General features: G+C 34.7%; 1 protein-coding gene across 6 annotated transcripts in view; it reads right to left on the bottom strand.

Moving 5' to 3' along the window:
• Positions 1 to 26100, bottom strand: part of SYCP1 (synaptonemal complex protein 1) — a 138059-nt gene that overhangs the window by 52748 nt on the left and 59211 nt on the right. For all 6 annotated transcript variants that reach the window (XM_032154901.2, XM_058439429.1, XM_058439426.1 and 3 more), the window contains 5 exons: positions 25206 to 25323; positions 24354 to 24424; positions 14449 to 14530; positions 11607 to 11669; positions 11384 to 11446 (listed from right to left, as the gene is read on the bottom strand). In XM_032154901.2, coding sequence (XP_032010792.1) covers positions 11384 to 11446; positions 11607 to 11669; positions 14449 to 14530; positions 24354 to 24424; positions 25206 to 25323 — 397 coding nt within the window. The remainder of the gene's footprint in view (positions 1 to 11383; positions 11447 to 11606; positions 11670 to 14448; positions 14531 to 24353; positions 24425 to 25205; positions 25324 to 26100) is intronic.

The raw sequence follows: 26100 nt of genomic DNA on the forward strand, positions 1-26100 counted from the left end.
TCTATCATTGATGGACATTTGGGTTGGTTCCAAGTCTTTGCTATTGTGAATAGTGCCGCAATAAACACACATGTGCATGTGTCTTTATAGCAGCATGATTTATAATCCTTTGGGTATATACCCAGTAATGGGATCTCTGGGTCAAATGGTATTTCTAGTTCTAGGTCCCTGAGGAATTGCCACACTGTCTTCCACAATGGTTGAACTAGTTTACAGTCCCACCAACAGTGTAAAAGTGTTCCTATTTCTCCACATCCTCTCCAACACCTGTTGTTTCCTGACTTTTTAATGACTGCCATTCTAATTGGCATGAGATGGTATCTCACTGTGGTTTTGATTTGCATTTCTCTGATGGCCAGTGATGATGAGCATTTTTTCATGTGTCTGTTGGCTGCATAAATGTCTTCTTCTTTTGAGAAGTGTGTCTGTTCATATCCTTCAGCCACTTTTTGATGGAGTGGTTTGATTTTTTTCTTGTAAATTTGTTTAAGTTCTTTGTAGATTCTGGATATTAGCCATTTGTCAGATGGGTAGATTGTAAAAATTTTCTCCCATTCTGTAGGTTGCCTGTTCACTCTGATGGTAGTTTCTTTTGCTGTGCACAAGCTCTTTAGCTTAATTAGATCCCATTTGTCAATTTTAGCTTTTGTTGCCATTGCTTTTGGTGTTTTAGTCATGAAGTCCTTGCCCATGCCTATGTCCTGAATGGTATTGCCTAGGTTTTCTTCTAGGGTTTTTATGGTTTTAGTTCTAGCATTTAAGTCTTTAATCCATCTTGAATTAATTTTTGTATAAGGTGTAAGGAAGGGATCCAGTTTCAGCTTTCTACATATGGCTAGCCAGTTTTCCCAGCACCATTAGTTAAATAGGGAATCCTTTCCCCATTTCTTGTTTTTGTCAGGTTTGTCAAAGATCAGATGGTTGTAGATGTGTGGTATTATTTCTGAGGGCTCTGTTCTGTTCCATTGGTCTATATCTCTGTTTTGGTACAAGTACCATGCTGTTTTGGTTACTGTAGCCTTGTAGTATAGTTTGAAGTCAGGTAGCATGATGCCTCCAGCTTTGTTCTTTTGGCTTAGGATTGTCTTGGCGATGAGGGCTCTTTTTTGGTTCCATATGAACTTTAAAGCAGTTTTTTCCAATTCTGTGAAGAAAGCGATTGGTACCTTGATGGGGATGGCATTGAATCTATAAAATACCTTGGGCAGTATGGCCATTTTCATGATATTGATTCTTCCTATCCATGAGTATGGAATGTTCTTCCATTTGCTGTGTCCTCTTTTATTTCACTGAGCAGTGGTTTGTAGTTCTCCTTGAAGAGATCCTTCACATCCCTTTTAAGTTGGATTCCTAGGTATTTTATTCTCTTTGAAGCAATTGTGAATGGGAGTTCACTCATGATTTGGCTCTCTGTCTGTTATTGGTGTATAGGAATGCTTGTGATTTTTGCACATCGATTTTGTATTCTGAGACTTTGGGGAAGTTGCTTGCTTATCACCTTAAGGAGATTTGGGGCTGAGACGATGGGGTTTTCTAAATATGCAATCATGTCATCTGCAAACAGGGACAATTTGACTTCCTCTTTTCCTAATTGAATACCCTTTATTTCTTTCTCCTGCCTGATTGCTCTGGCCAGAACTTCCAACACTATGTTGAATAGGAGTGGTGAGAGAGGGCATCCCTGTCTTGTACCCGTTTTCAAAGGGAATGCTTCCAGTTTTTGCCCACTCAGTATGATATTGGCTGTGGGTTTGTCATAAATAGCTCTTATTATTTTGAGATACGTTCCATCAATACCTAGTTTATTGAAAGATTTTAGCATGAAGGACTGTTGAATTTTGTCAGAGGCCTTTTCTGCATCTATTGAGATAATCATGTCATTTTTGTCTTTGGTTCTGTTTATGTGATGGATTACTTTTATTAATTTGCATATGTTGAACCAGCCTTGCATCCCAGGGATGAAGCCAACTTGATTGTGGTGGATAAGCTTTGTGATGTGCTGCTGGATTCGGTTTGCCAGTATTTTATTGAGGATTTTTGCATTGATGTTCATCAGGGATATTGGTCTAAAATTCTCTTTTTTTGTTGTGTCTCTGCCAGGCTTTGGTATCAGGATGATGCTGGCCTCATAAAATGAGTTAGGGAGGATTCCCTCTTTTTCTATCAATTGGAATAGTTTCAGAAGGAATGGTACCAGCTCCTCTTTGTACCTCTGATAGAATTCGGCTGTGAATCCATCTGGTCCTCAACTTATTTTGGTTGGTAGGCTACTAATTATTGCCTCAATTTCAAAGCCTTATTGGTCTACTCAGGGATTCAACTTCTTCTTGGTTTAGTCTTAGGAGGGTGTATGTGTCGAGGAATTTATCCATTTCTTCTAGATTTTCTAGTTTATTTGCATAGAGGTGTTTATAGTATTCTCTGATGGTAGTTTGTATTTCTGTGGGATCAGTGGTGATATCCCCTTTATCATTTTTATTGCATCTATTTGATTCTTCTCTCTTTTATTCTGTATTAGTCTTGCTAGCAGTCTGTCAATTTTGTTGATCCTTTCAAAAAACCAGCTCCTGGATTCATTGATTTTTTGAAGGGTTTTTTGTGTCTCCGTCTCCTTCAGTTCTGCTCTGATCTTAGTTATTTCTTGCCTTCTGCTAGCTTTTGAATGTGTTTGCTCTTGCTTCTCTAGTTCTTTTAATTGTGATGTTAGTGTGTCAATTTTAGGTCTTTCCTGCTTTCTTTTGTGGGCATTTAGTGATATAAATTTCCCTCTACACACTGCTTTAAATGTGTCCCAGAGATTCTGGTATGTTGTGTCTTTCTTCTCATTGGTTTCAAGGAACATATTTATTTTTGCCTTCATTTCGTTATGTACCCAGTAGTCATTCAGGAGCAGGTTGTTCAGTTTCCATGTAGTTGAGTGGTTTTGAGTGAGTTTCTTAATTCTGAGTTCTAGTTTGATTGCACTGTGGTCTGAGAGACAGTTTGTTATAATTTCTGTTCTTTTACATTTGCTGAGGAGAGCTTTAATTCCAACTATGTGGTCAATTTTGGAATAGGTGTGGTGTACTGCTGAAAATAATGTATATTCTGTTGATTTGGGGTGGAGAGTTCTGTAGATGTCTATTAGGTCGGCTTGGTGCAGAGCTGAGTTCAATTCCTGGATATCCTTGTTAACTTTCTGTCTCGTTGATCTGTCTAATGTTGACAGTGGGGTGTTAACGTCTCCCATTATTATTGTGTGGGAGTCTAAGTACCTTTGTAGGTCTCCAAGGACTTGATTTATGAATCTGGGTGCTCCTGTATTGGGTGCATATATATTTAGGATAGTTAGCTCTTCTTGTTGAATTGAGCCCTTTACCATTATGTTATGGTCTTCTTTGTCTCTTTTGATCTTTGTTGGTTTAAAGTCTGTTTTATCAGAGACTGGGATTGCAACCCCTGCTTTTTTTGTGTTCCATTTGCTTGGAGATCTTCCTCCATCCCTTTATTTTGATCCTATGCATGTCTCTGCACATGAGATGGGTCTCCTGAATACAGCACACTGATGGGTCTTGACTCTTTATCCAATTTGCCAGTCTGTGTCTTTTAATTGGAGCATTTAGCCCATTTACATTTAAGGTTAATATTGCTATGTGTGAGTTTGATCCTGTCATTATGATGTTTGCTGGTTATTTTGCTCATTAGTTGATGCAGTTTCTTCCTAGCATCGATGGTCTTTATAATTTGGCATGTTTTTGCAGTGGCTGGTACCAGTTGTTCTTTTCCATGTTTAGTGCTTCCTTGAGGAGCTCTTGTAAGGCAGGCCTGGTAGTGACAAAATCTCTCAGCATTTGCTTGTCTGTAAAGTATTTTATTTCTCCTTCCCTTATGAAGCTTAGTTTGGCTGGATATTAAATTATGGGTTGATTTACGAATGTTGAATATTGGCCCCCACTCTCTTCTGGCTTGCAGAGTTTCTGCAGAGATCCTCTGTTAGTCTGATGGGCTTCCCTTTGTAGGTAACCCGACCTTTCTCTCTGGCTGCCCTTAACATTTTTTCCTTCATTTCAACTTTGGTGAATCTGACAATTATGTGTCTTGGAGTTGTTCTTCTCGAGGAGTATCTTTGTGGTGTTCTGTGTATTTCCTGAATTTGAATGTTGGCCTGCCTTGCTAGGTTGGGGAAGTTCTCCTGGATAATATCCTGCAGAGTGTTTTCCAACTTGGTTCCATTCTCCCCATCACTTTCAGGTACACCAATCAGATGTAGATTTGGTCTTTTCACATAGTCCCATATTTCTTGGAGGCTTTATTCATTTCTTTTTACTCTTTTTTCTCTAAACTTCTCTTCTCACTTCATTTCATTCATTTGATCTTCCATCACTGATACCCTTTCTTCTACTTGATCAAATTGGCTACTGAATCTTGTGCATGCATCACGTAGTTCTCATGCCATGGTTTTCAGCTCCATCTGGTCATTTAAGGTCTTCTCTATGCTGTTTATTCTAGTTAGCCACCTGTCTAATCTTTTCTCAGGGTTTTTAGCTTCTTTGCAATGGGTTCAAACATCCTCCTTTAGCTTGGAGAAGTTTGTTATTACTGATCATCTGAAGCCTTCTTCTCTCAACTCATCAAAGTCATTCTCCATCCAGCTTTGTTCCATTGCTGGTGAGGAGCCGCATTCCTTTGGAGGAGAAGAAGCACTCTGATTTTTAGAATTTTCAGCTTTTCTGCTCTGGTTTCTCCCCATCTTTGTGGTTTTATCTACCTTTGGTCTTTGAGGAAGGTGACATACAGTTGGGGTTTTGATGTGGATGTCCTTTCTGTTTGTTAGCTTTACTTCTAACAGTCAGGACTCTCAGCTGCAGGTCTGTTGGAGTTTGCTGGAGGTCCATTCCAGACCCTGTTTGCCTGGGTATCAGCAGTGGAGGCTGCAGAACAGCGAATATTGCTGAACAGCAAATGTTGCTGCCTGATTGTTCTTCTGGAAGCTTCGTCTCAGAGGGGTACCCAGCCATGTGAGGTGTCAGTCTGCCCCTACTGGGAGGTGTCTCCCAGTTAGGCTACTCGGGGGTCAGTGACCCACTTGAGGAGGCAGTCTGTCGGTTCTCAGATCTCAAACTCCATGCTGAGAGGACCACTACTCTTTTCAAAGCTGTCAGACAGGGAGGATTAAGTCTGTCAAAGTTTCTGCTGCCTTTTATTCAGCTATGCCTTGCCCCCAGAGGTGGAGTCTACAGAGGCAGGCAGGCCTCCTTGAGCTGTGGTGGGTTCCATCCAGTTTGAGCTTTTCTTTGTTTACCTACTCAAGCCTCAACAATGGCGGACACCCCTCCCCCAGCCTTGCTGCCTCCTTGCAGTTCAATCTCAGACTGCTGCACTAGGAGTGAGTGAGGCTCCTTGGGCATGGGACCCTCCCAGCCAGGCGCGGGATATAATCGCCTGGTGTGCCGTCTGCTAAGACCCTTGGAAAAGTGCAGTATTAGAGTGGGAGTGTCCCGATTTTCCAGGTACCATCTGTCACGGCTTCCCTTGGTTAGGAAAGGGAATTCCCCAACCCCTTGCGCTTCCCGGGTGAGGCAATGCCCCACCCTGCTTCAGCTCACACTCTGTGGGCTGCACCCACTGTCTGACAACCCCAATGAGATGAACCCAGTACCTCAGTTGGAAATGCAGAAATCACCCGTCTTCTGCGTCGCTCATGCTGGGAGCTATAGACTGGAGCTGTTCCTATTTGGCCATCTTGGAACCCAGTTTTCCCCCTTAGCCAATATTTTAACCAGTTTATTTTACAGTTGTCTTTTGCCTATTTTTAGTTGAGATATTTTTTTTTATTATTGAGTTTCAAGAGTTATTTATATATTCTGGATATATGTCATCTGTCAAATAAATGTTTAGTCAGTGTTTTCTTTTTCTTTGTACCTTGCCTATTCATTTGCTTAATAATGCCTTTTGATAAACAGAACTTTCAAGTTTTGATGTAGTCTAACTTATTAGACATGTTAAGAATATTGCTTTCTTTTCCCTAAGAAATCTTTGCTGACCTTCAGGCCATGAAAGTACCCCCCTACGTTTTCTTCTAAAGGCTTCTGAGTTCAAGATTTTATGCCTATAACCCATTTAAAATTAATGTTTGTATATGATCTGATGTAAGGGTCAAGATTTGTTTTTTTTTTTCTTTCCCATATGAATATCTGGTTATTCCAAATCATTTGTTGAAAGACTTTCATTTCTCTCCATTGATTTTTTGGCACCTTTGTTGAAAATTAACAGTCTGTACATTTAGTTTATTTCTAAACTTTCTATTAGAGTCCACTGATCTCTGTCTATCTTAAAAATAATACCTCATTGTCTTAAATACTATAGCTTTACAGCAAATCTTGAAATCAGGCAGCCTAAATCTTCCAATTTTGTTCTACTTTCTCAAAATTGTTGGGTATTTTGATGTTCACATGCATTTTACAAGCAGTATGTAAAAGTCTACTAAAAAATACTGCTGAAATTATGATGGTGACTCAATCTCTAGATGAATTTGGTGAAATCTGACATTTTAAAAGCATTAAACATCCAATCAGTGAATATGGTACATATGTATTTACTTAGGTCTTCTTTCATTGGTCTCAGTAATGTTCAGTACTGTTCTCTGTATGGGTCTTGCACACATTTTGTAAAATTTATCCCTATTTAATGGATTTTTATGCTACTGTAAATGGTATCATGTTTTAAAATTAATTTTTCAATTACTAGCTGTTAGCATATAGAAATAAAATTGATTTTTGGCCATTGACCTTGTATCCAGTGACTTTGTCAAATTCATTTACTAATCTTGTAGTGACTTTGTAGAAACCTTGGAAATTTCCATGTAGATAGTCATGTCATTTATGAAGAGACAGTTTTACGTATTCCTTTCTCATTTGTATATATTTATTTTTGTTGCCAGAACCTCCAGTACGATGTTGAATAGGTGTGGTAAGAGCAGACATTGCTCTTGACATTGCCTTTCATCAGTAAATAGGATGCTAACTGTAGGTATTTTGTAGATGTTCTTTATCAGATTGGAGAAGTCCTCATCTATTCCTAGTTTGCTGAAAGTTTTTTTTTAGTCATGAATGAGTGTTCAATTCTGTCAAATGCCTTTCTGCAACTATTGAGATAATTATATTATTTTTCTCCTTTATTACTTGATACAGTAAATGACACTGATAGCTTCAAATTTTAAACCAACCTTACATTTCTGATAAATCCCATTCCTAATAAATTGCTTGATGTAATATGGTTTTTATCATGTATTAAAATCTAGATTAGATTTACTGATACTTTATTAAGAATTTTATATTTATACTCATATTCATAGGGATATTGGTCTGTAATTTTCTTTTATTATAATGTCTTTGTTAGGATTTGGTATCAAAAACCTACTTGAGAATTGTTTTCACTCTTCTATTTTTTGTGGAAGACTGGTATCATTTCTTCTAAAGTGTTCGACAGAATTTACCAGTGAAATCATCCAGATCTGGATTTTTCTCTAGGAGATATTTTAATGACAAATTCAACTTCCCTAAAAGATATATAAGAAATTTGCCCATTTTATCTACATTTCAAATTTACTGGCATGAAGTAATCCATCACAGTCCCTCCTTTCTTATCTTTTTAATGCTCGTATTATCTGTACTTATGATGTACTCTTTCATTCTTGCCTGTAGTGAATTTTACTTTCTCTCCCTTTTTTTGTGGTCAGTTCTGCTAGGGCTTATCAGCTTTATTGATATTTTCAAATAATCAACTTTTGACTTCATTTAATTGTTTCTCCTATTTATTTGATATGTCTTATTCTAATTATTTCCTTTTGTCTACTTTCTGTGAATTTAATTTGCACACTTTTTTAGTTTCTAGATAAAAACCTAGGTCACTTCTTCTTTTCTAAAACAAACATTTAAAACTCTAAATTTCCCTCTAAGAGCTGCTTTATTTGTACCCTACAAATTTTTATGTTTTATGTCTATCATCATTCCGTTTAAAATTTTCCTTGTGATTTCTTCTTTGGCCCATGAATTATTTACTAGTCTGATGTTTAATTCCCAAATATTTGGGCTTTTCCAGATATCTTATACTTACCTACTCCTGATTCAATTCTACTGGAGTGAGAGAATATATTCTGTAAGACTTCAGTCTTCTGAAATGTATGGAGACTTGTTTATGGCTCAGCATGTAGTCTATTTTGGTAAACATTCTATGTGAATTTCAACAGAATTTATAGTTGCAGATATAGTGTTCTATAAATATCAATTAAATCAAGGTAGTTAATAGTGATGTTCAGGTTTTCTACATCCTTACAGATGTTTTAATAGTTGTTCTATCAGTTGTTGAAAGGGGATATGAGTATGGCATTTTCTATTGCTCATTTTTTCAAGTTTTTGCTTCATTTATTTTGAAGCTCTATTATTAGGTGCAAAGATATACCTAATTAATTGTTATATCTTTTTAATGAATTGACACCTTTATCATTATAAAATGCCCCTACTGATTTTTAATAATACTACTTGTCTTATATTTGTTATTAAAATTGTCATTTCTTATTAAAGTTGTCACTCCACTTTCTTATGCTTACTATTGGCATGATAGTATTTCTTTCTTTCATCTTTTCCCTTTAAACCTCTTTGTGTCTTTATGCTAAATACAATGTGTCTCTTGTAGTAGCATATGGTTTGCCCTTGATTTTTTTAATCTAGCATGACCATTTCTCCCTTTTTATTAAAACATTTGTCCATTGACATTTAATGTAATTATTGATATGCTTGAGTTCAGATCATTATGTTATTTGTCTTCTATTCATGTCTGTTTTTTTGTTTCTCTGCCCTTCCTTTGGAGTTTATCAAAGTGTTTTCATATTCCACTTCATTTCAATTCCTCTACTGACTTTTTTGCTGTTGTTATGGACTAGATATTTGTATTCTCCCAAAATTCATATGTTGAAATCCTACCTCCAGTGTGACAGTATTAGAAGGTAGGGCCTGTGGGAAGTGATTAGGTCATAAGGGTGGAGCCTTCATTAATGGGATTAGTGTCACATTGTAAAAAGGATCCCAGAGAGCTCTCTTGTCCCTTCTGCCATTTGAGGACACAATGAGAAGCTGGCTGTTTATGAACCAGGAATCAGGGTCCCACCAGACACTGAATCTGCCAGTGCCTTGATTTTTTAATTCCCAGCCTCCAGTACTATAAGAAATAAATGTTCATTGTTTATATGCCACCTAGTCTACCGTACTTTGTTTTAGAAACCTAAACTAAGACAGCTATACTTCGTTACATTATTTTGTAGGGGTTGCTCTAAGGAAGATAGTATGTATCACTAACTTACCAAACTGTATTTAAGTGTTAATATTGTACTATTTCATATGTAATATAAAAATGTTACAACAAAATAGTTATATTTACTCCCCTGTCCTTTGTGTTATGGTAGTCACACAGATTATAAACTCTATAATAGCAATTTATTTTCCTTTAAGCTGGTACAGCTTTTGAAGTCATGTTGTCTTCATTTAATAAAGATTTTTGCTGCATACAGAACTCTGGGTTGATGGTTATTTTTGTTAGCATTTTATAAATGTCATTCCTTTGTCATCTGACCTTCACTGTCCTGATACAAGGTCAGCCATCATCTGTGTCATTGTTGTGCAATGTGACTTTTTTTCTGTCTGCTTTTAAAAGTTTCTTTTTATCTTTGGTTTTAGCACTTTGACTAAGATATGACTGCCTACATATGGTTTTGTGTCTATCTTGCTTTGGATTTGCTGAGGGCCATGGATCTGTGAGTTTGTTTTAAGTGTGATAAATTTTTAAGAAATTTCTCAATTAATTTTATTTGCCCAGGTCAGGCACAGTCACTCACAACTGTAATCCTAGCAATTTGGGAGGCTGAGGCAGGTGGATCACTTGAGCCCAGGAGTTCGAGATCAGCCTGGGAAACGTGGCAAAACTCCATCTCTACCAAAAATACAAAAATTAGCCGGATGTGATGGCATACTCCTGTAGTCTCAGCTACTCAGGAGGCTGAGGTAGGAGGATCACCTGAGTCCAGGAGGTCGAGGCTGTGGCGAGCTGTGATCGCTCCACTGCACACTCCAGCCTGGGTGCCAGAGTGAGACTCTGTCTCTAAAATGAAAATTTTATTTGCCCTATTCTCTCTCTCTTCTTACTTGGGAACTCCAATTACATACTTAAAAACACTTGTTATTGTTCTACAGGCCACCGAGGCACTATTCCTTTCTTTTAAAAACTCTTCTTCTGTGTGCTTCTGACTAGATAATTTCTATTTACCCAGCTTCCAATTTACTGACACTTGATTCATTTGCCTTCAATCTACTATTAGGACCATTTGGTTTTTGTTTTGGTTTTGGTTTTTAAAGACATTTTACTTTTCAGTTCTAGAACTTACATTTGATTATTTTCAGTTTCCATTTCTTCGCTGACATTCCCCATCTGATCTTTCATTATGACCATATTTTCCTTTCTGTCTTTGAAGATGTTTATAATAGCTGCATAAAAGACTTTATCTGCTAATTCTAACATTTGGGTTATTTTGGTGTTATTTTTTATTGACTGATTTTTATACTATTGATTGACATTTGTGTTGTCTTCTGTTTGGGGCTAATACAAAGAATGTTGCTATGAATGTTTTTGTACCTTTCTCCTTACTCTACCTAGGAGTAGAAGAGTTGAATTATAAGATATATGAATCTGCTACATTTATATAGAATATCAACAGTTTATGAAAATCCTTACTTGATTTAATTTTTAATCACATTTACATATTTTAATTTCAAATACTATTAAAGGAAGGTATAAGATTTTTATGTTTCCTCCCAAAAAGCACATAATTAATACAATGAGAACTGCTGTTTTCTATTCACAATTCAAAAACTATTTATTGAATACTTACTGTCAGTCGTTGTTCAAAGACATAGGAAGAAGATTACAAAATATGGCTCTAATATCAGGAGCTTACACTGTAAGGCTTTAATTTGTTTTATACAAGTAAATGGTTCTCAGTCCCCTTCTGCAGCAGGATAATCACACATAGAGCTTTTTAAAATGTAGATTCCAAGAATCCATTCCACTTACTCAATTTCACTTTTTAATATGGAAGTAGGGAATACGACCACACACAAAGAGTTCATGCATGCACATATATTCTTAAGCTGCTTGAATCCAAGCTTAAGAATATATGTGCATGCTAAATCACAGATATGTACTCTATTACAACTAAAAGAATTGATCTCCTCTATTTAAAAAGATAACAACCTTTCAACTTTTCAATTTATACTGTATAAACAAGTGGAATAAAATGTCTAAATTCTCATCTATCTATTAGTATTGAAAAAACGAAAATAAAGATGCCAAATACCTTTATCTCATAAACATTCAGTTGCTTGCTTTCTGCTGTACCTTTTTTTTTCAAGGCCTTATTCTGTTAAAAGTAAAAATAATTATATTTAGTACTAAAGTTATTCAAATTTATCTTGCCACTGACTTAGACTTAAATTACTAAAGGAAAGGAAAGCATTATTCTTTAAAACTGTGGTGAAAATATCAGTTTGATTTTGAGAATATTTTTAAAAAATACATACCTCCTGCTGAAGTTCTTCAATATACTTGTTTTTATTTTCAACTTGTTTCCTTAAATTGTTACACTAAAAAATTGTGAGAAATTATAGCTATTTTATTCAGTATACCAGTCAAAACAGGCCATTTCAGACTAATAAAAATATTGCATAAAGTACTATAAAGTTCACTTCAAAATCATGGTAATTCCATTAATATAAAAATTATACTAAAATCACAAATTTCAATAAAGATCATCTAAATACAAATGCAATCATAGCTCACTGCAACCTCCAGCTCCTGGGTTCAAGTGATCCTCTCACCCCGGCCTCCCAAAGTGCTGGGATTACAGGTGTGAGCCACTATATTCAGCCTCAGTATCTCTTTTTTTAAAAAAAAATTATCTTTGTATGTGAAGTGATGAATATGTTAACTAGCATGATTTAATCATTTCACAATGTATACATATATCAAAACATCATTTTGTATACCATAAATATATACAGTTTCTCTCAGTCAAAAAAATCATTTTCATGTTACTGCTTATATGTCAACATTTATCATTCTTATCTTTGCAATGTTTTATCAGCTTTCCCAGTTTATCTCGAATTTTTTAAATTGTCTTGTATATAAACATTTATAATCCCTTAAATATAGCTTTCACAAACATTTATTAATTCTGAACTTTGCAACAATCCAATGAGATAGAAAGAATAGGTATTATCTCTATTTGAGAGATGAGGAAACTAAGGCTCAGACAGATAAAATATATATAAAATAAAAAATGTCTGAACTAAGGTAGCAGATTGGGGGAAGAAAAGTGTAATGAAATTCAATCTCACACAAAATATCTGGGAAATATTTACAACCTGGATTCTTTCTGGGAAACTGTTTTAACAGGTAAGTTGAAATCCAAATATGGAAAACTGAAATATGCTAAAAATCTGTCATGCATTTCATTTTTTTCCTTAAATCGTCACTAATATTTTCTATATTGGCAAAATAAATTATGTTTTAAATTCTTAATGGAGGATTTTATTTTACATTAAAAATTAAATTCATGTTTTTCTCCATTAACAAACAACAGGCTTAATGATCTGCAGTGGCCCCTGATACAAATTTTAACGTAGTGAATTACATACCAAGTATTTAGCATATTAAGTTCATTTTTTCAGGTTGAATTTAACTAATAAATATGAACTAAAAGAAAAATAGCTTTTCAGGGAGGAAAATGTGGTATAGTTTAAAGAATGTAGAAGACCATCTCTACTAATTCTTAGTCATGTAACCTTTTGAAGGTTTTTATCTTTTGGAGGTCTGATTTCCCAATTTATAAAATAAGAGCAATAAGGACTTCTAGTTAAGTAAGATGATACATAGAAAGAACCTAGAATGCACCTGGTCTATTGTAAGCCCTTTAAAATGGTACCTTATCTCATCCTTGAACTATTCCAATAGTTTTACAGCTCTCAAAAGTGTAAATATAATTTTAACAATCCTCATGTCAAAATTCTTCAATGACCTCAAACTCCTAAATGTAGCTTAGGTGGCCATAAATGACCCACCCTCATTTTTCCCCACCTTCATCTCTCCATGCTTACCTCTCCCTACCCTCATCTTTCCTCACTCTGCCCTCTGCCACCACTACCTTAAACTCCATCTTTTAGTCACAATGAATTTTTTGTAGTTACTTAAATATGCCATGATCTGATACTTTCAGGCTTACCCATATAATGTTTATGTTTTTTTAACTTAGAATATTATCCTTCCTGCTATACTTGTGTCCACCACCTGTCCTCCACTAATTCCTATTAATCTAAGGCTTCACATTGAATGTGACTTCTTTCAGGAAGCACGCCCTAGCTCAAGTTCGGATTAGATGTCCTTTCTATAGACTCTAATAGTATCCAAATAGAGAACCTATGTTTTGATCTGGCCAGCACCCTTTACTGCAAGAATTCCTCTACTATAAAATCCATAGTAGTCTTGCTGAGTTCATGTAATTTGATGGGGGCTAACGCTATCTCTAAGATTTGACATGCAGTTCAGACTTAGCTAGGTTACTCTATCCCCTAGCCACAGTGATTGACTCAGGAATAAGTGTGAACTGAACTAGGCCAGAGTCCTCTCCAAGATTTTTTTAGAACTTTCAAGGTGACTTTTAATAGCTTTCCAACTGATTCCAATGCCTTTTATCTCTCCCCATTCCATTCTCAAATATTAAAAGGTGTCACCTCCTCAATAAAAAACTTTAATTAGATCACTACTCTCTACCAAATAAATGAAATCCAAACGTAACACCCAGAACAGTGCCTGGCACATAGTAGGTGGTCAATAATATTTGTTGAATGAACGAAAAAAGACAATCAAAGACCTCATAATCTAGATCAATCTTCCACTTTGGCACAATTTTCTTCCACTCTGTATAATATATACTATAATCATGTCACATATCTTGTACTATTCCATTTTCATGACACTCTTCCCTAAAAACCTTACTATCTTAATTTGATATCATATTCACCAAAGCATGACACAAACTTATTAAACAATTTGTCATCCATATATTTTATATTACTGAAGTATGAGCCTTTTATTTAGCCTAAAAAATGTTAAGTCTACATTAAATATTGAACACATGTTAAAAGAAAATCAGAATTATGCCACTATTTCTTCTAGATATAGATAATAGATTAATAGTAAAATAACCCAACTTTTCCTAGATATTTAAGGTTGATGGCTGATGACAGTCTTTAGATCACTATTATTTATACAGCAGTATACTTCCCTTTATTTTAGTTTAGACATATGGTGTTGCTTTTATGATTTGAAATTTTGTGATACAATCTATTATTAAATATAACATACATTTTCTTCACTCTTGTCCAATTTACATTTAACTTCATCTCTTTTCTGTTTTAGCTCTTCTCTCACATATTCCAGTTCATTTCTAAAAGAAAATGGAAGAGTGACATTATACTAAAAATTATTAGGCCTAAAGAGGATCTCAAATAACTTAAAATAAGGAAGTCTTAAAGACCACATTCTTTAACCAAATGTAAAAAAACAAAACTGAATACTTCAGAATATAAGTACAAACAAGAGCCCCCAAATATGTGGAATTCATCTAAGCTACTAATGGATTAAACAGAAACTTAAAATATAAAAACAAGTTGTTTAGAAAATAATGAACATGGAAATACTACATATCAAACACTATATCATAAATTCATCATTGTGTTCAGAAGCAAATTCATGGCTTAAAATGTTTTTATAGTTTTAAAAAACAGAAAGACAAACTAAATATCAAAATACAAAGCAACAGGGGCAGAGCTGCCCAAGGCCTTAGGAGTCCACCCTTTGCAGCAGTGTTCTCTGGATGTGGCATGTGGAGTCAAAGGAGATTATTTTGCAGCTTTAAGATTTAATGACATCCCTGCTGGGTTTTAGATTTGCATGGAACCTGAACTCAATTCTTCTGGCTGATTTCTCCATTTTGGAATGGGAGTATTTATCCATTGTATCTTGGAAGTAATTGACTTGTTTTGATTTTACAGGTGGAGGGGACTTGCCTTGTCTCAGATGAGATTTTGGCTTTTGGACTTTTGAGTTAATGGTGGAATGAGTTAGACTCTGGGGGACTATTTGGAAGGCATGATTGTATTTAGGAATGTGAAAAGTACATGAGATTTGGGTGCGGGGAAGTGCAATGATACATTTTGGATATTTGCTCTCTCCCAAATTTCATATTGAAATGTAATCACCAATATTGGAGGTGGGGCCTGGTGGGAGGTGTTTGGGTCATGGGGGAGGATCCCTCATGGCTTGGTGATGTCTGCAATAGCGAACTCTTGCAACATTTGGATGTTTAAAAGTGTGTCCTCCCCACCACTCTTGCTCCTGCTTTTGCCATGTGAAGTGCCTCCTTTGCTGTCTATCATGAGTGAAAGTTCCCTAAGGCCTTCCAAGAAGCTGAGCAGATGCCATCACCATGCTTTCTGTACGGCCTACAGAACTATGAGCCAATTAACCTCTTTTCTTTAGAAATTACCCAGTCTCAGGTATTTCTTTATAGCAATACAAGAATGCCTAGTAGACATGCCTACAAGATCTAGAAAACAGCCTCAAAAGGGCAAATCTAAGAGTCATTGGCCTTAAAGAGGAGGTAGAGACAGAGATAAGAGTAGAAAGTTGATTCAAGGGGATAATAACAGAGAACTTCCCAACCTAGAGAAAGATCTAAATATTCAAGGACAAGAAGGTTATCAGAACACCAAATATATTTAAACCAAAGAAGGCTGCCTTAAGGCACTTAAAAATCAAACTCACAAAGGTCAAGGATAAAGAAAGAATCCTAAAAGCAGCAAGAGAAAAGAAATAAATAACATATAGTATGTCTGGCAGCAGACTTTTCAATGGAAACCTTACAGGCCCAGAGAAGGTCATGACATATTTAAAGTGCTGAAGGAAAAAACTTTTACCCTAGAATAGTATATCCAGTGAAAATATCCTTCAAACATGAAGGAGAAATAAAGACTTTCTCAGACAAACATAAACTAAGAAATTTCATTAACACCAGACCTGTCCTACAAGAAATGGTAAAGAGAGTTCTTCCATCTGAAAGAAAAGAATGTTAATGAGCAATAAGAAATCATCTGAAGATACACAACTCACTGGTAACAGTAAATACATAGAACATTATAACACTGTAATTGTGGAATGTAACTATTCATATCTTTTTTTTTTTTTTTTGAGACAGAGTCTCACTCTTGTCATTCACTGCAACCTCCACCTCCCGGATTCAAGCAATTCTCCTGCCTCAGCCTCCCCAGTAGCTGGGATTACAGGTACCCGCCACCATGCCCGGCTAATTTTTGTATTTTTAGTAGAGACAGGGTTCCACCATGTTGGCCTGGCTGGTCTCAAACTCCTGACCTCAGGTGATCTGCCTGCCTCGGCCTCCCAAAGTGCTGGGATTACAGGAGTGAGCCACCTTACCTGGCCTCGTATCTTAAGTAGGAAGACAAAAAGATGAACTGATGAAAAATAATAACAATTTTTCCAGAAATAAACACAATAATAAAATACAAATAAAAACAACAAAAAGTTTAAAACCAGGGAAACAAAGTTATAGAGTTTTTATTAGTTTTCTCTTTGTTTATTTGCTTATGCAATCAGTTAACTTGTCATCAGTTTAAAATAATGGGTTATATTGCAAGAGGGTTCACACTCCTATGGGAATCTAAGGGATAGATTAGATTCTATCTGCTGCTGCTCTGACAGGAGGCATAGCTCAGGCAGTAATGTGAGCGGTGGGGAGCAGCTGTAAACACAGATGAAGCTTCACTTGCTCACCCGCTGCTCACCTCCTGCTGTGAGGCCTGTTTCCTAACAGGCCACAGAACAGAATCTGTCCATGGTCGGGGGTTGGGAACCCCTGTTCTATTGTATGAATATATCACTTTTTGTTCATCTATTCATACATCAATGGACACTTGAGTTGTTTCTACCTTTTGGTTATTACAAATAATGCTGCTATGAACATGAGTGTACAAATATCTATTAAAGCCATTGCTTTCAATTCTTTTGGGCATATGCCTTGTCTTACCATTAGGCTGCTATAATAAAAATACCACAGACAGGGTGGCTTAAACAACAAACACTTGTCTCACAGTTCTGGGGGCTAAGATAAAGGCACTGAGACATTCGGTATCTGGTGAGGGCCTGCTCCCTTGTTCATAGCCATCTTCTTGCTAGGTCCTTATGTGTTGGAAGGGACAAGGAAGCAGCTTTCTGAGGTCTCTTTTACAAAGGCACTAATCCCATTCACGAGGTTATGCCTTCATTACCTAATTATCTCCAAATGCCTCACTTCTAAATACCTAACATTTGGATTAGGTTTCAACATATAAACTTGGGGGGACATAAATATTCAGTCTATGGCATACTAACAGTGGAATTCCTGGATCATATGGTAATGCTATGTTTAAGTCTTTGATTGGCTGCCATACTGCATTGCACATGATTTTACATTCCCACCAGAAATACACAAGGGACTTAATTTATCCACATCCTTGCCAATGCTTCAACATTTCTGGTTTTTTCTACATAATAGCTATCCTAATATGTAAAGTGGTATCTGATTGTATTATTATTATTAATGCATAAACATGTGTAATGGAACAAATCTCCAATTTTAGAACTATGCGTGGATACTGTCATTTTGGCATTAAAAAGACTCAATAGGTAGAGAGGGGTGGCTTAACTGATAGTTTTCTCTCTAACTCTGACACTACCACCACCATTATTATGTTCCCTGGGATGGCATAAACCTTTTCTTTTTGTTGCTTTTACATAACACAGATAAGCTAGACTAAAAAAAGTCTAGTAAATTTGGAAGGAAAGCATAAGAAAATAGACTAAAAATGTGAGGGGCAAGATAAATCATCTATTAATAGTTGATTTTATAGTTTTTTCTTACTTGGCTGGATTCAATTTGGTCTAGAAAAAGTTATTGAGAATCTAAAAAATGTTCCAGGTTCCATTTTATGCACTAGAGACATAGACTTAATTAAGCAAAGACTTTGCCCACCCTCCCACCCCTGTCCAAGAAGATCACTACCAGCTAGTATCAGTCAGCGAGTTTTAATCTATTAAAGTATATTGAGGATAAATCATTACACAGCTCACAGGATGTGCCACTCTACTATCTGGATTTCAGCCTTAAAATATGTCTTAATATAACTGAGTACCTCTTTCCAGCCTGACTCAACCTGTCGAATCCTATGCTACTTAATCTGGGTCTTAAGGAGATGATCAGTGGGGTGAAACTATCTGTTTAAAAGTAGCTTCAAAAATCTTTGGAGAGAGGAAACTATCTTTGTCTAGGAAAATGCATTGAAAACCTTCCTGGGCTGGTTGATGCCATCCTGAAAATATGGATTAAATGGGTCTAGGAAACAAAGAAACAGCTAAACCCATCTAGGCAGAAATTTGAGGATGAAAAGAAAAATAGAAAACAGAGAACAGAGATGAACAGAGAGCAAACGGGACAAAAGAAGACCTGAAATGTGCTAGAAGGATGAACATTGAGAAGTGGGAACAATTAATGGACTTTCAGAGACAGAACTGAGTTTTTACGTTTTGTGTGTGTATGTGTGTGTGTGTGTTGTCTCAGTATGAATCACTTTCTATCATTTGATTCTTCAATAAAGTCATCTACCCATGTATAAGACTGTCAAAATGGAATAAAATAAAAATAAAAAATAAAATAATGGGTTATATTATTTGCAAGCCTAACGGTAACTTCAAATAAAAAAATATACAACAAATAAACAAAAATGAAAAAGTAAGAAATTAAAATATACCACCAAAGAAAATTGCCTTCACTAAAAGGAAAACATGAAGGAAAGAAGAAAGAAGAGAACACGAAACAACCAGAAAACAAATAACGAAATGGCTAGCGTAAGTCCTTACTTATCAATAATAACATTGAATGTAAATGGACTAAACTCTTCAATCAAAAGACATAGAGCAACTGAATGGATAGAAAAACAAGACCCAACAGGCTGTTGCCTAACAAGAAACATCTCTTCACCTGTAAAGATACACATAGACTGAAAATATAGGAATGGTAAAAGAAACTCCATGCAAATGGAAAATAAAAAAGAGCAGAAATAGCTATACTTATGCCAGACATTATGGATTTCAATACAAAAACTATAAAAAGAGACAAAGAAGGTCATCATATAATGAAAAAAGGGTGAATTCAGCTAGAGAATATAACAATTATAAAGATATATGCACCCAACACTGGAGCACACAGATATATAAAACAAATATTATTAGAGCTAAAGAGAGATAGGTTCCAGTAAAATAATAGCTGGTAACTTAAACACCCCACTTTCAGCATTGGACAGATCATCCAGACTTTGATCATCCAAAGAAACATCAAGCAATCTGCACTTTAGACCAAATGAACCTAATATATATTTACAGAACATTTCATCCGACAATTGCAGAATAAACATCCTTCTCCTAAGCACATGGAACATTCTCAAGGACAGACCATATGTTAAGCCACAAAACAAGTCTTAAAACATTTAAAAAATTGAAATCATATCAAGTACTTACTCTGACTACGATGAATTGAACTGAAAGTTAATAACAAGAAGAATTTTGAAAACTGTAAAAACACATGAAAATTTTAAAATGTGCTCCTGAATTGTTAGTGGTTCAAGAAAGAGATTAAGAAGAAAACTGAAAAATGTCTTGAAACAAAGGATAATAGAAAGACAACATACCAAAACCTATGGGATACAGCAAAAGGAGTATTAAGAGGTGTGTTTATAAGTGCCTACATCAAAAAAGTTTTAAAAAGTCAAATAACCTAATGATGCATCTTAAAAAACTAGAAAAGGCAGAGCAAACCAAACCCAAATTAGTAGAAGAGAAGAAATAATAAAGATCAGAGCAGAAATAAATGAAATTAAAACAATACAAAACATCAACAAAACAAAAAGTTGATTTTTCGAAAAGATAAAATTGACAAAACTTTAGGAAGACGAACTAAGAAAAAGAGAAGACCAAAATAAATTTTAAAAAGGAGATGAAAAAGGAGACATTATAACCGGTATCACGGAAATTCAAAGGATCATTAGAGGCTACTCTAGGCAACTACACATCAATAAATTGGAAAACCTAGAAGAAATGGATAAATACCTAGACACATACAACCTACCAAAATTGAACCATGAAGAAATCTAAAACCTGAACAGACCAAAAACAAGTAATGAGATCAAAGCTATAATAAAAAGTCTTCCAGCAAAGAAAAACCCAGGACCTAATGGCTTCACTGCTGAAATTTTCAAAACATTTAAAGAAGAATTAATATCAATCCTACACAAACTATTCCAAAAAATAAAGGAGGAGGGAATACAGCTAAACTCATTCTGTGAGGCAAGTATTACCCTGATACCAAAGCCAAATAAAGACACATAAAAAAAGGAAACTAAAGGGCAATGTCCCTGATGAACATTGATGCAAAAATCTTCAACAACATACTAGCAAACCAAATTCAACAATACATTAAAAAGATCATTAATCATAATCAAGTGAGATTTATCCCACGAATGTAAGGATAATTCAACATATACAAATAAATCAACGTGATACATTATATCAACATGCTACAGGACAAAAACCATATGATCATTTCAATTGATGCTGAAAAGCATTTGATAAAATTCAACATCTGTTCATGATAAAAAACCCTCAAAAAACTGGGTACGGAAGGAACATAGCTCAACATAATAAAAGCATATATGACTGACCCACAGTTAGTATCACACTGAATGGGGAAACACTGAAGGCCTTTCCTCTTAGACCTGGAACACAACAAGGATGCCCACTTTCACCACTGTTATTCAACATAGTACTGGAGGTCCTAGCTACAGGAATTAGACAAAAGGAAGAAATAAAGGGCATTCAAATTGGAAAAGAAGTCAAATTATCCTTGCTTGCAGATGTATATTTCTTGGAAATACGTATATTTCCAAGTATAATCTTATACTTGGAAAAGCCTAACGATCCCACCAAAAAACTATTAGAACTAATAAGCAAATTCAGGAAAGTTTCAGGATAAAAGAATCAGTAGCATTTCTATATGGCAACAGCAAACAACCTGAAAAATAAATCAAGAAAGTACTCCCATTTAAAATAGCTATAAATAAAATTAAACATCTAGAAATTAACCAAGCAAAAAAGTGAAAAATCTTTACAATGCAAACTATAAAACACTGATTAATGAAATTTAAGAGGACACACAAAAAAAGGAAAGACATTCCGTGTTCATGGACTGGAGCAATCAATATTGTTAAAATGTCTGTACTACCCAAAGCAATCTACAGATTCGATGCAATCTCTATCAAAATACCAATGACATTCTTCACGGAAATAAAAGAAACAATCCTAAAATTTATATAGAACCACAAAAGCCCCAGAATAGCCCAAGATATTCTGGGCAAAAAGAACAAAACTAGAGGAATCACATTACCTGATTTCAAAATCTACTACCTAGCTATAGTAACCAAAACAGCATGGCACTAGCATAAAAACAGAAATATAGACCAATGAAACAGAACAGAGAACTCAGAAACAAATCCATACATCTGCAGTTAACTCATTTTTGACAAAGGTGCCAAGATCACACATTAGGGAAAGGATAGTCTCAATACACAGTGCTGGGAAAACTGGATATCCATATATCCATATGCAGAAGAATGAAACTAGACCCCTATCTCTTGCCATATATAAAAATCAAATCAAAATGGATCAAGGACTTAAATCCAAGATCTCAAACTATGAAATTACTAAAAGAAACCATCGAGGAGACTCTCCAGGACATTGGACTGGGCAAAGATTTCTTGAGTAATATCCCACAAGTACAGACAACCAAAGCAAAAATAGATAAGTCAGATCACATCAAGTTAAAAAGCTTCTGCACAGCAAAAAAAAAAGAAAAAAGAAAAAAGAAAAAAATCAACAAAGGGAGGAGACAACCCACAGCATGGGAGAAAATATTTGTAAACTATCCATTTGACAAAGGACTAATGCACACAATATATAAGGCGCTCAAAAAACTCTATGGGAATAAATCTAATAATCCTATGGGAAAAAATGGGCAAAAGATCTAAATAGGGATTTTTCAAAAGAAGACATACCAATGGCAAACAGGTATATGAAAAGGTGCTCAACATCACTGATCATCAGAGAAATGCAAATCAAAACTACAATGAGATATCATCTTACCCCAGTTAAAATGGCTTTTATCCAAAAGTCAGGCAATAACAAATACTGGCAAGGATGCGGAGAAAAGGAAACACTCATACACTGCTGGTGGGAATGTAAATTCGTACAACCACTATGGAGAACGGCTTGGAGCTTCCTCAAAAATAGAGCTACCGTATCACCCAGCAATCCCACTCCTCTGTATATACCCAAAAGAAAGGAAATCAGTATATCTAAGAGACATTTGCACTCTGTTAATTGAAGCACGGTTCACACTGGCCAATATTTGGAAGCTACATAAGTGTCCATCAACAGGTGAATGGATAACAAAAATGTGATGCATATACACCACAGAGTACTATTCAGCCATAATAAAGAATGAGATCTTGTCATTTGCAACAGCATAGATGGAACTGGAGGTCATTAGGTTAACTGAAATAAGACAGGTACAGACAGACAAACTTTGCATGTTCACTTATTTGAAGGAGCTAAAATTACAACAATTGAACTCATTAAGATAGAGAGTAGAAAGAGGGTTTCCAGGGGCTAGGAAGAGTAGTGGTGATAGGGGGAAATGGAGATGGTTAATGAGTACAAAAAATAGAAAGTGAATCACATCTAGTATTTAATAGCACAACAAGGTGATTATAATCAATAATAATTTACATGTACTTTTTTTTAAAAGTAAAAGAGTATAATTGGGTTATTTGTAACACAAAGGATAAATGCTTAAAGTGATGCATACCCCATTTACTCTGATATGATTATTATACATTGTATGCCTGTATCGAAATGTCTTACATACCCCATACGTATATATACCTACCATGTACCCACAAAAATTAAAAATTGAAAATTAAAAAGAAACCTTAAAAGAAGCAATGGTAAAATCACAAAAGAAAATCAAGTCTAATAAAAAATTGAAACCTTTCATATAATAAAAAGTTCTCTGAAGTTAAAGGAAAACAACAGGTTAGGGAAAATATGTGCTATAATTAACCAGTTAAAAGATTAATATATTTTTAGAAGCTCAAGCAAATCAATAAAAAAAAAAAACCTCAAAAGATTAGAGGGCAACAGGTATAAGCAGACCATTTTAAAAAGAAGAAATTCTAAAATCAAACTTGAAAGCTTCCAAAGCTTATCCAAAAAATAAAAATCATAAATCATATCAAAAATGACTTATCCTTATCTTTTAAATTATCAATAAATTAATAATACCCAATATCAATTAAAACATTTTAGGACCAGCATTTTCATATAATATTTGTTGCATTGCATTGTTTACAATGATACAACCTATTGGAAACTATTTAACCATCACGCCATAGAAATCATTATTACTATGATCTAATTCAAAATAAGGAAAAAGTATTTATGTGCCAACATGTTTACTAGTATTATTTATGAAAATGAAAAACTAAAAAACATAAATATCCAAAAGTAAAAATGACTAAAATAATGTCATTACATCCACTTGAATGACTGGTAGATGGGCATTAAAATAGATGACTGTGAAAACACATGAAAACATTAATAATGCTAAAAATAATATTAAATGGAAAAACCACATATAAAATTATATATGTATGATTATAAGCAATGACCAAATACATTCTTTAAAATATAGAGTGGGTATAAATACTCCAGTATTATAACAGTTCATATGATTAGAAGTAATTTTTAAGATTTCTATATTTTATGAAATATGATTAATATATTTTCTTAATTAAATATTAAAGAATTAGAAGGTTTATGATGCTTTAAAATTTCTGTCTAATCTCACTAACTTTTAACATTAAGTATAAAGTAGGCATTATTATAATTTTATTTTTCAGCAGGATTCCATAACAGTGATTTATGTCTAATTTTTACTTTATAAAATATTCGACAGCAGTCCAACTTAAATTAATGATAGCAAGTTAATAGAAAAGAAATATCAAAATCTTTTGCCAGACAAAAAAAGGCCAATTTGTTAGTCTTGCCTTAATTGGGTTTCTGTTTCTTCCAGATTTTCTATTTGTTTCAACATCCTTTCTTCTTGCTTTTTGTTATTCTAAAGAAATAGTTGTTTATATCAATTATTTTGTTTAAACTAAAATAAAATTTAAACTACGATTTAAGACCTTTATCTATCAGCATAAAATTTATTTAGTTATATATAAAGAAAAAAATGGGCTTTTCAACTTGTATAGTTCCATAATTATTCACCCAACAATCTCTATATAACAGTTAACAAAACAAGTATCATTTGGTTTTCCAGTGCTACTTTGAGTCTGTATCCTTTGTTCATATTGTCACTTCAAGTAATGTTTTCCATTCATTGTTACCTACTGAACTCATAATTCATCTTTTAAGACCAAAATCAATGCTATATTCTCTCAGAAGCCTTCTCTTTATCCAAAGCAGAAGTGATCCTGCAAACTCTGATAGCACCTTGTTCCACTAACAACATATATGACATACTATTTTGCTTATGTGAGAAATTACTATTTTTTATTAAGTCATAAGTTTTTAAAGAAAAAGGGTGACATTTTATTCACTACTGTATCCTCCACAATCTTATATGACTTAATAAATACCTATTGACTAAATACTTTTTTAAAATCTTGATGCCTAAAATTAGATTAACTTTTTCTAGGAGTGGCCTCCATATTAATCAGGCCTCTGTTGCCTATTACCACCCTATAAGACCAATATGCATATTTTTCTTCTAAAACAAAGTTTTAGCTCTAAAGCAATCAGACTTTAAAGGTCAAACGGTCTTTAGAGGTCATCTATTTTAACCTACTAATTGGAAGAAAACTAAGTCACCAGCACTTTCTTTTTCAACTCACATTAATATCTTCTTGCTGATTCTTGAGTTCTAGGGTCATATCACTTGTTTCCTGTGTGAGCTCTTTGTTTTCTAGTGAAAGCTTGTTGCAGTGTGAAGTTAATTCAGTATTCTTAAGCCTGTTTTTTAAAAAAAGTCATACCAAAATATTTACAAATGTAATGACATAATATGGAATTTAATTCAACATAATGATAGGGGAAAGGGATGAAGGGCCGGGGGAAAAACATGAAACAAAATTGACTATTGATTTATAATTCCTGAAGCTGGGTGATAGGTTGATCATTACATTATTCCTTCTAATTTTTATATTTTTGAAATTTTTTTTTACTAAATTTTCAAATGTCATACAATATATTTCCTTGCATGTTCCCTGTTTGCTCATCCTTTCATACTTTCCACAAATTTTGAAGAGTACATTATTTTCTTCAATAATTTTTTCCTCTCCATTAGACTGTCTCTTAGAAGTTATTTCAAACTTCCTATAACTTGCTTAAAGTAGTACATGAGGCATGAGCTACGTTTAATTAAGATATTTTTACCTGCACGTTGTGCACATGTACCCTAAAACTTAAAGTATTAAAAAAAACAACTAAGTTTAACTTTTGTGCACAACACCTAACTTGCTCTTAAAAGATCTCAAATGCTCTACATTGGAAGAGAGATTATTGCTGTATTGCTTACATCCAATGTCAATTTTATTTTATTTTTTATTTATTTTTTTTTTTTTTGAGACGGAGTCTCGCTCGGTCGCCCAGGCTGGAGTGCAGTGGCGCAATCTCGGCTCACTGCAAGCTCCGCCTCCCGGGTTCACGCCATTCTCCTGCCTCAGCCTCTCCGCGTAGCTGGGACTACAGGCGCCCGCCACCACGCCCGGCTAATTTTTTTTTTTTGTA

The sequence above is a fragment of the Hylobates moloch genome, unplaced genomic scaffold (assembly GCF_009828535.3).
Source record: "Hylobates moloch isolate HMO894 unplaced genomic scaffold, HMol_V3 SCAFFOLD_5, whole genome shotgun sequence".
Lineage (NCBI taxonomy): Eukaryota > Metazoa > Chordata > Mammalia > Primates > Hylobatidae > Hylobates > Hylobates moloch.